The sequence below is a fragment of the Emiliania huxleyi genome (assembly GCF_000372725.1).
Source record: "Emiliania huxleyi CCMP1516 chromosome Unknown EMIHUscaffold_173, whole genome shotgun sequence".
Classification (NCBI taxonomy): domain Eukaryota; phylum Haptophyta; order Isochrysidales; family Noelaerhabdaceae; genus Emiliania; species Emiliania huxleyi.
This window is the reverse complement of record NW_005200853.1, coordinates 107,835-122,576: the sequence shown is the minus strand read 5'-3', so window position 1 is coordinate 122,576 and position 14,742 is coordinate 107,835. Positions and strand designations below refer to the sequence as shown.

The following is a 14,742-nucleotide window of genomic DNA, read 5'->3' as shown; positions in this document are numbered from 1 at the left end:
GAAACCTCTCTTCAGCGCGCTCGACCAGTGCACCGTCTCGCCCAGATCAGGGTGCTTCGTCATTTGTTTATTTCTTTTTGCTCTTATAAGCCCACCGACCTTTGGGCCTCAGCTAGACCCCGTCTGGACGCACTCGCCGCCCCGCCCTCTCCGCCGCTCCGCCACGCCCTCTCGGATCGCCTCGCCCGAGCAGATGATCAGGCTGAGCCCGAGCGGCACGCGCAGCAGGCAGCGGAAGGCGGAGCCCTTGAAGAGGGCGGCGAGCCCCTCGTGCCGCAGGATGTGCAGCCTAGTCCATTAGTTGGGGAGTGAGCTAGTTAGCTAGGCGAGCCCCTTGTGCGCACGGGACGTGCAGCCTACCGCCAGGAACGCACGAGAGAGCAGAGTCAGGGGGCGGGAATGCGGTACCGTGCGGTGTGTTCGGAGCACCACGCGACGGCAGGGGCTTCGAGTGCTGAGAGGCGGCCGAATATACAGCCAGATGCAGCTGAGTGTTGTCCGCTCTGTGATATGCGGTATATCGCGGCTGTATCGGCTTTACCTCGGCTGCACCTCGGCTGTCTCTCTTCGGCTGCACCTCGGTTGCACCTCGGTTGCACCTCGGTTGCACCTCGGCTGCACCTCGGCTGCACCTCGGCTGTACCTCGGCTGTGCCTCGGCTGCACCTCGGCTGTACCTCGGCTGTGCCTCGGCTGTGCCTCGGCTGTGCCTCGGCTGTGCCTCGGCTGTGCCTCGGCTGTACCTCGGCTGTACCTCGGCTGTACCTCGGCTGTACCTCGGCTGTACCTCGGCTGTACCTCGGCTGTACCTCGGCTGTACCTCGGGTGTGCAGCATCTGGGGCGTGCGTGACCCGCTGCGTGAGTAGCTCGGGTAGGCGGAGAAGTGTGGCGAGCCGCGCAGATGCGTCTGCATCCGCGTCTTGATGACGTCGTCGGGGTGGCTCACCTGCGAGATTACCCGAGATTGACGCGAGGTCACGAGAGAGATGAGGCGGATCAAGTAAGTTGGCGGCCTCTGTGCGTAGTGCGAGCGCCGGGGCGCGCTAGTCTCGGCTGTATCTCTGCTCACCGCCGTGCAAGCGACGCCTCCGAGGACGGCGCCCGCCACCTGTGCAGACAGCCGCGAGCAGCCGAGGGTCGCAACCGCGGTGAGCAGAGATACAGCCGAGAGTAGCCGAGAGTAGCAAAGCGTAGCCGATATTAGACGGCCGAGATCCCTCCGAGATCCCTCCGAGATTCAGCCGAGAAATAGCCGAGCATGGCGCTCGCCACCTGCGCAGCGAGCCTCGGCCCGCCGTCGCCTCCCTCGCCGCCGCCCTCGCCTCCCTCGCCGCCGCCCTCGCCTCCAACGGCTCCCGCGCTTCGCGAGGCCGCCTCTGCAATCTTGCCTATCTCGGGTGATCTCGGGTGATCTCATTCAATCTCGGGTAGCAAGGCCGCCGCTGCAGTCTTGCCGCAGAGGAAGAATTGGCCCACGCAATACCTACATCATCACACTCGAGATCACACACCCGAGATCGCCCGAGATTGACCTCGAGATTCGCCGGGCGATGGGCTATGTTTGCTGTGTCGCTCCCATGTAGCGCCGCCTCTGCGCCTCGCTAGCGCAACCTGTCCTCTGTGTTTAGTGATCGCTCCAGTGTGCCGCCTCCCCGTCGCTAGCGGCCTCTTGAACGCCTGCTGTCCAATCGTGTGGCCGGACGGGTGTGTCGTCGCCTCTACGCATACCACTTGCTCTCGCGGTGCACGGTCGCAGTCATCCCTCGCGACCTAACCTCGCGCAATCCGCCGTCACCTCGTGCAGCCGCGCCGCGTGTCGCCGCAGTCATGCGCTGGCGACCAGGCGGCGGCGGCAGCGAGGAGGCCGCCGCCGCCGGCGGTGGCGGCGACGGCGCGGGAAGCGGAGAGGAGGCCGCCCATGCCTCGGTTCTGCCCTTGGATGCGGACCTGTCTCGGGCAATCTCGGGTACTCTCGGGGCATCTCGGGGAAATCTCGGCAACAGCCCCTGTTGCTCGGGCTGCTATCGACCGCTCTGAAGGACTGCCTGCTACTACTGTCTTCTACTACTGCTATGCAGACCATCTCGAGCGGAGAGAGGAAGAGCGACACCTGTCATGACGCGTGATCTCACGTCATCTCACGTCATCTCGTGTCATCTCGTGCCATCTTGAGCGGAGAGATGAAAGAGATGATATCGGGTGATGTCGCTCATCTAAGAGAGGCGATGCCTCCACACCGACGAGAGCGGCCGACACAAGCTCCCTTGCCGTCTCGGAGAGGCTACCACCGCAGGCCGAGAGGACGCGGCTGTTGAGAGCCTATGGCCTGGCGATCGACGCGTCCGTGGCGTGTCATAAATCGGCGAGACGGCGTCCCGGCGCTGCTCGCGTTGAGCCCAAACGCAAACGCCATGTAGGGCAGCTTGAGCGACAGGTTGGTGGTGAATCCGGCGTAGAGCGAGCGCAGCGCGGCGAGCGAGCCGGAGCCAGGCGGCAGTGGCCCGCCTCTCTGTAGGTCGAGGAGCAGCGGCAAGTTCGCCTGCGACCTCACCTTGAGCGTGTCGATCCAATGGAACGCGCAGCAGTCGAGCAGGCCAGTCGCTGCCCCGATGGCAAATTCTGTCGGCGGGTCGAGCAGCGGCGTTGGCATGGTGCGAGGGGGTGCAAGTCCTTTGGACGGTTGCGATGTTGCGATGTTGGTTAGTCCGAAGAGAAGAGCGGCAAAAACAATTTGCACTAGGCAAGTGCTCCAAGGCATCCGGCCCGCTGGGTGCGCTTCTTAGCTCCCCGGCCCTGGATGTGAGGCTAATGACTGCAGTCTGCACTCCAAGTGCTCCAAGTGTTACAAAAAGATGCTCGCCGACCCAACACGGGGCACGGCACTGGCACGCACATTCTGAGAAGCAAACCTCTCTACAGCACACTGGCACGACAAGGGCGTCTACCGCTCACATAAACGCACAACTCCGGACCCAAGTCTACCGCTCACCCTACCTATTACACTATTAGTACCCTAGCACACACACCGTCCAAGAATTCCCGACGACCTTTCGTGTCACGACCTGATGATAATGTGCTTGCTGTCACCCGAAGGGGCGACATGGTGGTCCCTCAATATAAGAGCACCGACCACTCAAGGAAGCAACCCGACGATCGGTGGGTAAAACAGACGACAAAGTACACGGTCGTCATGGAAGGACGCGCGCCATTTCGAGAAGGACCTACCTGCCAGCCGGCAGGACAACAACCCCAGCCCTCCGCCCACCAGACCACCACCCAACAACAAGCAGCGACCGCACTGACACGCGCCGGCCGCCTGACCACTCCCGACTCGCCTCCTCCGCCACAGCGACCGCACTGGCACGCGCCCGCCGCCTGACCACTCCCGGCTTGCCTCCTCCGCCGCAGTGGGTTGTCGCCATGGGTTGCAGCAGCTCAAAGGCCAACGCGGTGGAGGAGCCCGTCACAGGCCAGCGGGCGGTAAAGCAGGAGGCGGGAGGCGGCACCAATTTTCTGCACGAGGCGGTCATCATCCAGCCCACTGGAGCTCACACGCACACGGTCATCATGCTTCACGGGCTCGATGGGCACGGCCAAAACTTTAGCTCGAACCCGTGGTGGAAGGACGACCCATGGTTGTCGAAGAGTAGCACCGACCTCCCAAAGCTTGTCCACGGCCTCTGCCCGGATAAGGCGGGCGGCATCAAGTACATTTTCCCGACAGCGCCAGAGCGCGGCCAGTACTTCAAGGGGCCAGACGGCCCTGCGATCCGCACCAACCCCCCCTCTCCTCGATTTACCAATCGTGGTTGGTACACGTACTTTACCGACTTCGATGGACAGGCCTTTTCGGACGACGACGTCATCAGTCGCGACGAGTTCTACGCCACGGTCAAGCAGCTCGTCGACCTCTTTCAGCAGGAGGCGGAGGCGTTGGGCCCGTGCGGCGGGTGCAAGGTGATCATCGGCGGATACAGCCAAGGCGGCACCATTGCGGCGTCGGCCGCGATCCAGTTGGACCCAGTCTTCCGGAAGCAGCACGGGACTCCCAAGGCCCTGATCGCCATCGACACGCTGCCGATGGCTTTTGCGCAGGTGAATCTCAACCTGCACGAGCTGATGCCAACCTCTCAGGTGCCGGACGGCGTGCCGGAGGTGACCGATTTTAACGCCAAGATCCCGGTCTTCCACTTTGTGGGTTCCGAAGACACAATCTACCCGGTGACGAACCAGCACAAGGCGTGGGCACGCTTCACGGAGGCGGGCTACACTGTGACGCCGCACGAGGAGAAGGGCGTGACGCACGAGGAGGCGCTTCAGAAGGGGGGGCTCGCGTACACAGCGGCGTGGATCACGCAGCTCTTCTTCCAGTAAGTAGTAGAGAAAAGCAATCACGTGTTCACCCGAGCTCGTCATATGAAATGAAGCGTTTCTCCCCACTCTCTGTATGTGCCCTGCTACTGCTGCTGCTGCTACCTCCGGTCCACACGGGTACTCCCGTGCTAGGACAACAAGGCCCCACGGTACACGGCGTCTCCACACTCTCTGTGCCCTGCGACACGCAAGAATTTTTCGTACGATATGTACAATGTAGTCCCTCCAAACTCCACAACTAGACGCGAGACATGACCGGAAAAGCATACCGACCTGAAAACAATGGTTGGGTAGTAGGGCTAGAGGGTCGCTCTACACTTAGCCTCTGCAGCGAGCGAGCGCTCAACTTAGCCCCCGCACGGAGCCGGGCTCAGACTTAGACGCTGTATGTCGGGGGGCCTGATAGAACATGACGACATAAGGCCAACTCCGGGTAAAACCCGGGTATACCTGCAAAAGTCCAGGTTTACCCGAAAAATGCCTGGACGCGTCCCACATATGCCGCGCACGCCTACTCCCAGGGCCAGTGCGCTACTTGCGGCGCGCACCGCCTGCTCAAGTACCCGCATCGTACCACGTGCTGCCGCTACGCGTGCAGAACGCGGCTGCGGCGCAGCGGCGAGCGCGGCTTGCCGACTGGCTGGAGATGAGGGTGGAGAGGAGGGCGAGGAGGGGGAGGACGGCGGCGGTTGAGGGGGCGAGACGGGTGGAGCGACCGTGAGAAGCGAGCGTGTCGTGTCGTGTCGTGTCGGTGCTGTTGGCGGTAAGCAGGCGGTCCGCGGGCACGTGACGAGTCCCCATTTCCCCAGGCCGTGCCACGGCAGACTTAGCCCGTGTAAGAGGCTCTCGCTGATCTTAGACCGCGCAAGCACCCCAGCGTGCCAGAGCACACTTAGACCCGCTAAGCCTCGAGGCTCAGAACTTAGACTACTACCCAACCAGTCTGAAAACAACACACCAAACAGAGCGCACACGGGTTCCACTCGAGCTCACGCGAGCTCCTCACTCGCCGAGTCCCCGCCCGCCTGGCGATCGAGCACGAGCAGCCGGATCTCTGCCGAGACGCGCCGTGCGCACGGCTGCCCCTCGAGCCAGACCGCGGTGTGCGGAGTCGCGGTGGTGGAGAAGAGGAGGCACTCACCAAAGGCCATGTGTGGCCGCCACAGCCATCGCACGCCCTCGTCCACGCCCTCTGCACGCAGCAGCGTCAGTGTGTCCGACAGCACGACGTTCGAGGTGTCGGGCGGGATCGTAAAGTTCACAGGCACAGTCGCGAGGGAGCCATCCCCGAGCGTGAGGGTGGAGGTGTCGGCGATGGCAAGCGGCGCTTGCTCCACGCCGCCGGGCGTGAGGGCTACCCAGATGTTGACCGCCGCCGCCGTGTCCGCGACGAGGCTGTAGGCAACCTCCTCCATGCTCAGACCCTCGTGCTCCCAGTCTGGCCCGTTGATGCGCCAGTACTCCGAGACAAACCTCTCTGCACCTGCGCGTGCGCCCGCCAGCCCCGCGCATGCTGCAATGCCGGGCAGAAATTTGTCAACGTGCGCCGCATAGTGCGCGTTCCGCGCCCCGGTCGTGCTGCCGGTGTCGCGCACTGTGGGCTCACCATACCCCGCCCTGCCGGAGACTCGGCTCGTGTCGCCGAGGTGAACGATGCGCTTGTGCGGCCCAAATCGCTGCTGGGCGGCGGCCATGAGAACGCGGCCGACGGTAAGCTTGTGTGCGCGACTGTTCACGTCGAAGCTCTCCTCCGTGATTCCCTCGGCGTTCAGCTCCTCCCTTACGTTGAGCAGTTCAACGCCGTTCGCCGCGAGTGTCTCAGCCGTTGAGATCGGACTCAGCGCGACGTATCGCTCCTCGAGCGCGTCGCCGCCGACAGAGAAGCCGAAGCGGTTTGCATCGATTTTGCATACCCCGTCGGTGCCGGTGTGAACGTGAGGGCGGGCTAGGTTGAGCCGAGCGTGTACCGTCCAACTCTGTGAGGTCATCGTGGCGGCCGTTCCCCCCGCCATCGAATGTCATCTGGTTGTCTCGGATGTTTCCGAGCGACCAGCTTTGCTTCCATGGCGACCTCAGAGACCAGGCCCAGAGCCCACTCCTGCCTCGGAGGCGTGACACATGGGCGCGTCGCGATCGCAGCTGCGTCGATTGCCTCAGCGGTCGCTGGCTCGCTGGTGCCGCTGCAGGCGGACATCAACGCAGAGCTTGCCACCGCGCTCGACAATCCTGTCGCCTCGGCGGCGGTCAGCACCATTCTCAGCGGCGTGCTGCTGTCGTTTGCGAGCGTGCGAAGCTGCGGTGCCCTGAAGCTTGACGGCTTGAAACCGTGGCACCTGAGCGGAGGAGTGTTCGGAGCGGTGTATGTGCTCGCACTGGTAGTCCTCACCGAGCCGCTCGGGCCTGCGACCCTCTTTGTCGCGGCTGAAGCAGGCTCGATGGCCGTCGCAGCGATACTCGACCACGTCGGCTTCGCAGGAGCAGCGACGCGCCGCCTCACGCAGCGTCGGGCCGCGGGCGTTCTCCTGCCCGTCCTTGGATGTGTCGTCCTTGAGGCGCCCGCTGTCTCCGCTGCAGCAGGCGCCAGCGGCGCGAAACGGCTGCGACTAGCAGCTCTCAGCTTTGCGGCTGGTGGCTGCAAGCCTCTGCAAGCGTCGCTCAACCGGCGGCTAAAGATGGTCATGGGCTCCACCGAAGTCGCGGCCGTCACGAGCTGTGCCGTCGGAGGCTGTGCTTTGGTGGCCATGCTCATGCTGGACGTCACGATTCGAAAAGCCACGCCCGCTCCAGACTGGGTGCCCATCCCTGACGAGTGGCCGGCTTGGTGGCAGTGGAGTGGCGGATTACTCGGAATCGTCGGCGTCGTCGTGCCCGTCCTGGCCTCTGAGGTCTTCGGCATGGCGGTTTATTTTGTGTGTAACCTCTTTGGGCAGCTTTCGGCCGCGGTCGCGCTGCAATTTGTGTCCGGGCGTGAGGCCGTGACGCAGGGGCTAGTCGCAAGGATGTGTGGCGCAGTTGTTCTTGGCTTGCTCGGGGGCCTGCTCGTTCAGGACCTGCAGCTGGGCGCGTGCGCCTCAGCTCCAGACTGCATGCGGCGCAAGGGCGGCGCTCGCATTCTCGTATGAGCTTGCCTTCAGTCTTGCTCCATGCTGTATACATTTACGCCATGTTGACTAAGGGCGTCCCATTGATACGACACATGCATGTGTCGACGGTCTGTTGTTACCGTCTCCGCGAACGTGTCAGTGGCAGAAAGAAAACAGAACCAGGGATTTGGAGCACTTGGAGTACGGTCAACACCTCACATCCAGGGCCGGGGAGCGCTGAAGGTAGGGAGAGATAAAAAAGGTAGGGAGGGTGGTACCTTTTGTGAAACTGAAACGCGGAACGCGATCTGTCTCGCGTTCCTCAACGCTTGCGATTCAGCTGTCGCGCCGCTGGATGATCTTACTCAGCTCGCCGAGCTCGACCTGAACGCTCAGCGGCGCGACCGCTGAATCGCAGCCGTTCGTGCTGCACGCACGCCGTGTCGATCCGGGTTTTTTTCCTCGCTGTTCTGCCTGCCCATGGTCGCCAGGTCGGCCGCCACGGTGGCCACAACTCGCGTGAGCAACTCGCGTGCGCAGCCATGTGCAAGCCACGCCTGCGCACGCTGCTCGCCGGCCCAAGCCTCCGGCAAGAGGTCCGCGCCCAGCTCTGCATCGGCCTTCCTGTCGCCTTCTCCGCCGTCCTCCGCCGGACCATGACTGTCGTCACCGTCGCCTTCGTCGGCCGGCTTGGCAAGCAGGCGCTTGCGGCGGCTGCGCTGGCCCAGTCCGCCACAAACACCGTCGCGCTCTCCGTCTTTGTTGGCCTCTCGTCCGCCTCGGTCACGCTCGTCTCGCAGGCAGTGGGCGCTCGCGAGGAGCGGCGGGCTGCGCTCTGGCTGCATCACGCGGTGGTGGTGCACTGCCTCGCGGCGGTGCCGCTCACGCTCCTCCTCCTCTTCTTTGGACCGCTGATGCGGGCGGTCGGCGAGGACGGCGAGCTGTCCGCTCTCGCAGGCAAGTATGCGCAGCTTCTTCTCCCGGGCCTCTGGGGCTGGGCGCTGCTGTGGGCGCTCCAGCCGTGGCTCCAGTGCCATGGCGTCGTCCGAGTGCAGACCCTCACCGCGGGCCTCACCGCCGCGCTCCACCCCTGCCTCCTCGCCCTCCTCACCCGCCGGCTCGGCCTGCGCGGCGCGGCCCTCGCCGAGTCGATCTCCAACTGCGTCAGCTTCCTGCTCCTCCTGCTCGCCGCCGGCTGCACGCCGCTGCGACGAGCGCTCCCGTGGGCCAGGCCGAGCCGGGCAACCGTGCATCTGCGGAAGCACACCTCACCAGACCCTCCAGCCTCTAAAGTGGGGGCCCGGTCTCACAGGCGTCGGTCGCGCGGCTGCTCGACTTTCTACGGCTCGGCCTGCCGGGCGCGTGCGGTGATGGCGCGCGAGCGGTGGGGCGGCGGAGGTTGCGCTTCACAGCTGTCGTTGTCGGCAGGCGTGGTGATGATGCTCGAGTGGTGGGCGTCGGAGATCTGCATACTCGCCTCGGGGCTGCTGCCCGCGCCCGCCCTCGCCCTCTCCTCGCTCTCCATCTACCAGTCGGTCAACGCCGTCGCCTTCATGCTGCCGCTCGGCGCGTCCGTCGCCGGTGCGACGCCCCGGCCCGAGAGAGCTGTCGCCGCGAGATCGCCGCGAGAACGCCGCGAGAACGCCCCGAGATCGCATCGAGATCGCACCGAGATCGCACCGAGATCGCACCGAGATCGCACCGAAATCGCACCGAGATCGCACCGAGATCGCACCGTGCAGAGGCCCGCACGCCCCTCACGCCATCTCCCCCTTTCCGCAGGTTAATTTAATTAAATTAATAATTAAATTAATCTCCCCCTTTCCGCAGGCGCGACGCGTGTCGGCGCCGCCCTGGGTCGGGCCGACCACGAGGGTGCCTGATGCGCGGCAACGACTGGCCAGGACACGTCCATGACGTGTCCGAGACATGTCCCACAGGCGCCCGATGCGCGGCGGCGACGTGCGGCTCGCTCGGCGTCTGCTTTGGCGCAGCCGCCGGGCTGCTGCTGCTGCTCTTGCGGCGCGGGGTCGGCAGTCTCTTCACACAGGACGAGGAGGTATTCTCACACAACGACACATCGCACCCAGCATCGCACGCGCGCTAGGACGGACAGTCAACGACGGACACACGGCGACACACGGCGACACACGGATGCGGCAGCCACACCAAGTGCTTGCCCTCTCACCACCCAGAGGCTGGTACTCTCTCATCACCACTACGTCCAAGTGAGGTAGGTTGTCTCGCTCGTCGGCGCGCTCCTTCTCCCGCTCTCTGTCTACGTCCTCGCCGATGCGACGCAGGCCTGCCAAAGTTAGAACTGGTACATTCATCCATGATTGGTAGTCATGAATAGCCGACGCGACGCAGGCTTGCTCCACCCCTCTGCCCCTCCCCGCTGCCCCGCCCCGCGTCTCCCGTCTCGCCTCTCCAGTCCTCCCGCGTCCGCACTCCTCTCGCCTCTCGATTTGCGCCGCAGGTCGAGGAGTAGCAAGCGGCTGCATCAAGCCACTCGCCCCCCTCACCATGTCGGCTCGGCAGGTTTGCTGCTCCGGCGTGCTCCAGGGATGTGGCCGGCAGCGGCTCGGCATGCCGGTCGTCCTCGCGTGCTACTACGCCGTCGGCCTTCCCCTCGGAGGCGCCCTCGCCTTCACAGCTGGCTGGGGCGCGCGCGGGATGGTGCTGGGCATGTGTGCGGGCAAGCCTGCTGCACGCCGCGACGAGCGTTCAAAAAGGACGCCACGAACCAGCAGGATCAAAGCTGCTCTGTAGGCAAGTTGCTGCACGCCACCGCGCTCGTCGTCCTCGTCAGCCGGACCGATTGGCGGCGCGAGGTGCGAGAGGCCGCGGCCAGGCTGCAGGGCGAGGGCGAGGACCGGCCGGTGGAGCTGGCTCCGGCGCCGGGAGTCGACGAGGATGGCGGCCGAGAGGGCGGCGGGGCGGCAGAGATGCAGGAGGGGCGGGAGGCCGAGAGCGGTCGCGCAGCGCTTATTGGACGAGCGCCGCCCGACGGAGAGAGCGCGAAGGTGTGAGAGAGAGAGACCGCACGTGCGCGTTCAACATTATCGTTCTAGGGACATTGGGGATTGGGCGCACCCACACACTCAACTCGCATTGCTAAACAAAGAAAGGCGCATCTGTGCATGTACTACACTACCTCTATCGAACTTTACCTATAGCCCACTTGGCCATGGTGGATGGTGCATGGAGAGAAGAGAGACTCTAACTAATAAGGGAGGGCTGCGCAACCCTAGGCTCTAGTACGCCTAGGGCGGACAGAATGTTTTCAAAAAATCTTTTGGGTTCCTGTGTTAGCGCCAGTGCGTGCCAGTCCCTGACCCAACCGTAAATCTTCTTCGAACGCGGGGGTATCGAACGCGGCTGGCTCCATCCACATCCACCCCTCCGACCGGCAGGTAAGCATCGTGCGCCAGCCCTGCTGGGTGGGCGGGCCGATGGAGACCCCAAACGTCAGGCAGGTAGCTCAGTCCATGGAGGTTTGTCGCCGCCGCCGCAATCACCACCGCCGCACTCACACCGCTCCTATCGTCACCACAGCCGCACTCACACCGCTCAACACAACCTACCGCTCCGCTCCGGCTACCCCACCTCAGGCCAAGTACGCATCACCACGCTCGCTCAACGGCAAGGGCGCACCGCCTACTGCGCGGGGCGGCAATGGCGTGGCCGAGCTGCTAGCAGAGCCAGTGCTCGATCGCGAGCGGTTGCTGAACGACACGGTGAACACCGGCGTCATGGCGGCGCTCATTGGCGGCTTTGCGCTCTCGACGATGCAGATGGGGATGGTTGTCCCCGGCGAGGCGGCGGAGCAGCTCACCGTGGTCATCTACATGCTCTCCGTTGTCTCGGTGAGACACGGCAGAGATAGCGCACTTGCGCACACGGCACGCATGCACGCACGGCAATCGTGAGAGCATCAGCGCCACTGCCCGCAGGTGCACATGTGCACGTGCTCGAGCCTCTCCAGTGCCTTCCTCTACCGCCAGATCAACGCACTCGGCGACGATGCGGCCTGCGTGTGGGCTGCGAGGCGTCCGCAACACCCCCCCCACCCCTCCCACCCCTTCCACCCCTCGCACCCCTCGCACCCCTCGCGTCACCGGCCGGCCCGGCCTCTGACCCGCCTCGCCTCTCGCACCTCCAGAGACGCGAGGGCTGCCCCTCGCCCAGCCACCTCGTGAGTGTGTGTGGAGAGACATTAACATCAGCCCAGCTCCCCCGACCTCTCTCTCTTTCTCTCGTCTCTCTCTCTCCTCTCTCTCTCTCTCTCTCTCTCTCTCTCTCTCTCTCTCTCTCTCTCTCTCTCTCTCTCTCTCTCTCTCTCTCTCTCTCTCTCTCTCTCTCTCTCTCTCTCTCTCTCTCTCTCTCTCTCCGCGCGCGCAGGCACCCGCTGCTGCTCTCTCTCCCGATGAGCAAGTTCGCCGTCGGCTGCATGCTCTACCTCTCCTCGGCGCTCCGCCTCTCACTCCACGACCTCAAGGCTGCCCGAGGTCACCCGAGATCACCCGCGATCCTACACTTGTAGGTCCTCTGCCTCTCCTTTTACGACCTGCAGGAGGAGCCGCGCGCGCAGCGCGCGATGCTCGCTGTTGGCTGCGGCAGCCTCTCGATGGTTGCGATCACGGCTGTCGTGATTGCGCGCTGCTGAGCCGCGGCGTCGAAGGCGTCGAAGGCGCGGCTAGCGCGCCGGCGGCGCGCGATGCATGGTGGCGGAGGAGCGTTGCAGCCCGAGCGCAACGGTCCACCCGTAGGCTCAGGCGCCTGTTTCACACCCGGTCGCACACACACAAGAAACACACATATATGTATACACAAATGGGAAATGTCAAAACTGTCTGAGTTGTTTGGTATTGCTAAAAATCTCTCAGCAAATGGGTCGCACGCACACAAGGGAGGAGATGGGCTTCCACCCCCTGGATCCAGGCGTGGAGGGACGGCGAGATACGGCGAAAGGACTTGCCGGAGGAGGTGGTGGGCTCGGCTGGTGGCTATGGCTTTGGACCTTTGCGAGAGGTGGCGAGCGGAGCAAGAGCGGTGTAGGCGCGTCCACGCGGCGCAGCGGCGCAGCGGCTCTCCCGCGACCCCGGCCCCTCTCGTAGCCGCAGCCGTAGCCTCAGCCCCAACTCTTGCCGCTCTTCCGTGTCGGGTTGTGACGAGGGGTGAGGGGACACGGATTGAAGATCCCTCACACCAAGATCGTGCAGGGCGGGGACACATAAATCCCATCTCGTACCTAAAAGATTTTTTTCGCCAAAACAATTGCATAAATAAATAAATAAAACGGACACACCAAACAAGGGGTGGGAGAAAGGACAGGGTCCTCCCCACCTGCGCGAGCAGGATCTTGTAAGGACGATCAGGGACACAGGGGAACGGGAGCGGGGAGCGCATCGCGACACGGAGGGGGGGGCTGGGCAGGGCTCACCCACACACGACAGGGTCCCAGGGATTCCCCTCTCGTATAGGACAAAGTTGCACCCGGCGGCACGGGGGCAGGCGCGGCGCGCGGGCCTCCTACTGGTTGCGCTCTCCTAGTTCTCCTGCTCCTGACAAGGGACAGCGACAGGTTCGCAGCACGGTGGACTCCCTATTCCACTGGCGATCTCTCTCGACTAGCGACCTTCCTCCGGCTTCTCACTGGCAGTCTCTCACTATAAACAATTGCCAAATCGTTTGCCCCCGATTTTTTCTTTTTGCATCCTGAGATTGACGAGGGCCAACCGGCCGCCAAAGGGCGCCAAAGGGTGCCAAAGTAGGAAGGAGCTGGCGACGATGGTTGAAAGAAGAACCGTCTGCAGCACAGAAGCTCGCCACACACACACACACACTCGCCTAAAAGATTTTTTGCACCAAAAGAATTGCCGAATCCCCTTGGAGCACTTGGAGTGCAGTCGGTAACCTCACACGCCGGCTGATTTTTTTCTTTTTGCACGCTGAGATTTCAGCGTTTAGGAGGGGCCAGCCGCCTTGTTTTCCCTCGGCCGGCGGACTTGGAACAAGGTGGGACGAAGCTCGCCCACCGCTCAAGACGCACGAACAACCCGCTAGGAGAGCGGCCGCCCCCGCCACGTAGAATCTCCCCTCACCGCCGCAGCTCGGCGCCCGGAAAAGAGCAGGGCGCGCGCCGGCCGGCGGTTCTTGCACCCCGGGAGAGAGGCGCACAGTTCTGGCCATCGGGGAGTGTTGCGACTCGCGCCTTCGAGGAGCCACGCCTTCGATCCACCGCGGCTGTGTTCCCGGCCACCCCCTTCTGCTCATCTGTTCGTCCTGATCTGACACCTGCGTGCGCCCTCGCGCGCAGATCCAACCTCCTCAGAGTGCCTATGTGTAAGGGTGCCACGGGAGTCACCAAGAAGAAATTGCCGCCCGTGCCGCGAGAGGTCGCCCGAAAGTACGCGGTACAGCGTCGAGGCGAGGGTAAATACCAAGAGTTGCTCCCGCAAGAAGACTACGAGGAAGAGCCGGCGGGGAAGCACGAGCTGGAGCCGGCGGGGAACGCCGAGGCCCGAACGGCGGCGGAGAAAGAGCCGGCGGGCTCGCCACCGTCGAAGCCACCGTCTACGCCACCATGGAACTGTGCGTGGCGATCCCCCGCCACCCCGCGGCCCGGGCGGTGGCGCCGCGTCTGCCACCAACACTCACCCCCCTAAGGCTACCCCCGCGCGTGGCAGGCATTCTGCTCGCCATCAGGGCACACGCAAAGAAGCCGCTCGCGCAGGAGCAAACCCCGACCGTGTCGACAGGGATCATCACTGCGGGGGCATTCGACGACAGTGGCAACTCGCTCATCCGCAAGGCTGAGGCGCAGCGCGCCGAAGGGTCGCTGCGCACGCCGAACCTCTCGCCTCATGCGAAGCATGCACGTCCTAGGAGTGCGGCCAACTCGCCCAGCGCGTCACCAGCCCCGAGACGGCTCGACGGGTGAGCCGCGTGCAAGAGCGGGCCACCAAGGCCACCCAGCGGGCCGAGGCGAGGGTGGAGCGGCTTCTCGCGAGGGTGCAGGCGCGGGTGGATGCGATCAGCGGCTCGGAGCCGGTGTCGGAGAAGGACGACCCTCTTCTGCACCATCCACTCCTCGCGAGGCGCCGCACATTGGGCCCTCGCGCCCCCCCCCCCCCCCAGAAGAGGGTCGTTCTTCGTCGACATGGGCTGGCAGCATGGGTTCTACTCCTCCCCCTTCGCCGCTGTATTATCCTCCTAACATCCCGCCGACGGTGGGGTCGTCAATTGAACCCCTTTTTTGCGGGTAACCCCTCTAAACCCC

General features: G+C 64.0%; 4 protein-coding genes across 4 annotated transcripts in view; 3 read left to right on the top strand and 1 right to left on the bottom strand.

Annotated features, from left to right (window-relative positions):
- Positions 1 to 65: 65 nt before the first annotated feature.
- On the bottom strand, positions 66 to 2,782 carry EMIHUDRAFT_442127 (hypothetical protein). Its single transcript, XM_005784065.1, has 11 exons — positions 2,714 to 2,782; positions 2,390 to 2,548; positions 2,230 to 2,319; positions 2,081 to 2,110; positions 1,841 to 1,947; positions 1,732 to 1,770; positions 1,455 to 1,483; positions 1,273 to 1,388; positions 1,070 to 1,108; positions 852 to 946; positions 66 to 289 (listed from the first exon to the last, which is right to left on the bottom strand). The coding sequence occupies exons 1-11, from the start codon at positions 2,756 to 2,758 to the stop codon at positions 109 to 111; spliced, it is 930 nt and encodes a 309-aa protein (XP_005784122.1). The 5' UTR covers positions 2,759 to 2,782; the 3' UTR covers positions 66 to 108.
- A 440-nt stretch (positions 2,783 to 3,222) lies between these two features.
- On the top strand, positions 3,223 to 4,439 carry EMIHUDRAFT_442124 (hypothetical protein). Its single transcript, XM_005784064.1, has 2 exons — positions 3,223 to 3,239; positions 3,409 to 4,439. The coding sequence occupies exon 2, from the start codon at positions 3,421 to 3,423 to the stop codon at positions 4,372 to 4,374; it is 954 nt and encodes a 317-aa protein (XP_005784121.1). The 5' UTR covers positions 3,223 to 3,239; positions 3,409 to 3,420; the 3' UTR covers positions 4,375 to 4,439.
- A 5,607-nt stretch (positions 4,440 to 10,046) lies between these two features.
- On the top strand, positions 10,047 to 10,489 carry EMIHUDRAFT_314318 (hypothetical protein; the record flags this gene model as incomplete). Its single annotated transcript, XM_005784063.1, has 2 exons — positions 10,047 to 10,149; positions 10,230 to 10,489. The coding sequence occupies 2 exons, from the start codon at positions 10,047 to 10,049 to the stop codon at positions 10,487 to 10,489; spliced, it is 363 nt and encodes a 120-aa protein (XP_005784120.1).
- A 2,948-nt stretch (positions 10,490 to 13,437) lies between these two features.
- The window catches only part of EMIHUDRAFT_442120 (hypothetical protein), a 2,070-nt gene continuing 765 nt past the window's right edge, over positions 13,438 to 14,742 (top strand). Inside the window, exons 1-4 of the mRNA XM_005784062.1 lie at positions 13,438 to 13,526; positions 13,780 to 14,054; positions 14,150 to 14,280; positions 14,349 to 14,560. Coding sequence (XP_005784119.1) covers positions 13,802 to 14,054; positions 14,150 to 14,280; positions 14,349 to 14,560 — 596 coding nt within the window. The 5' untranslated portion in view covers positions 13,438 to 13,526; positions 13,780 to 13,801. The remainder of the gene's footprint in view (positions 13,527 to 13,779; positions 14,055 to 14,149; positions 14,281 to 14,348; positions 14,561 to 14,742) is intronic.

Coding starts and splice junctions, on each gene's coding strand:
- EMIHUDRAFT_442127 (XM_005784065.1), bottom strand. CDS start 2,758: ATGCCTTGGAGCACTTGCCTAGTGCAAATTGTTTTTGCCGCTCTT. Junction 1,771..1,840: donor CTCGCTGCCGCCGCCGCCTG/GTCGCCAGCGCA, acceptor GCGCGAGGTTAG/GTCGCGAGGGATGACTGCGA. Junction 290..851: donor CCGAGCTACTCACGCAGCGG/GTCACGCACGCC, acceptor CTAATGGACTAG/GCTGCACATCCTGCGGCACG.
- EMIHUDRAFT_442124 (XM_005784064.1), top strand. CDS start 3,421: ATGGGTTGCAGCAGCTCAAAGGCCAACGCGGTGGAGGAGCCCGTCACA.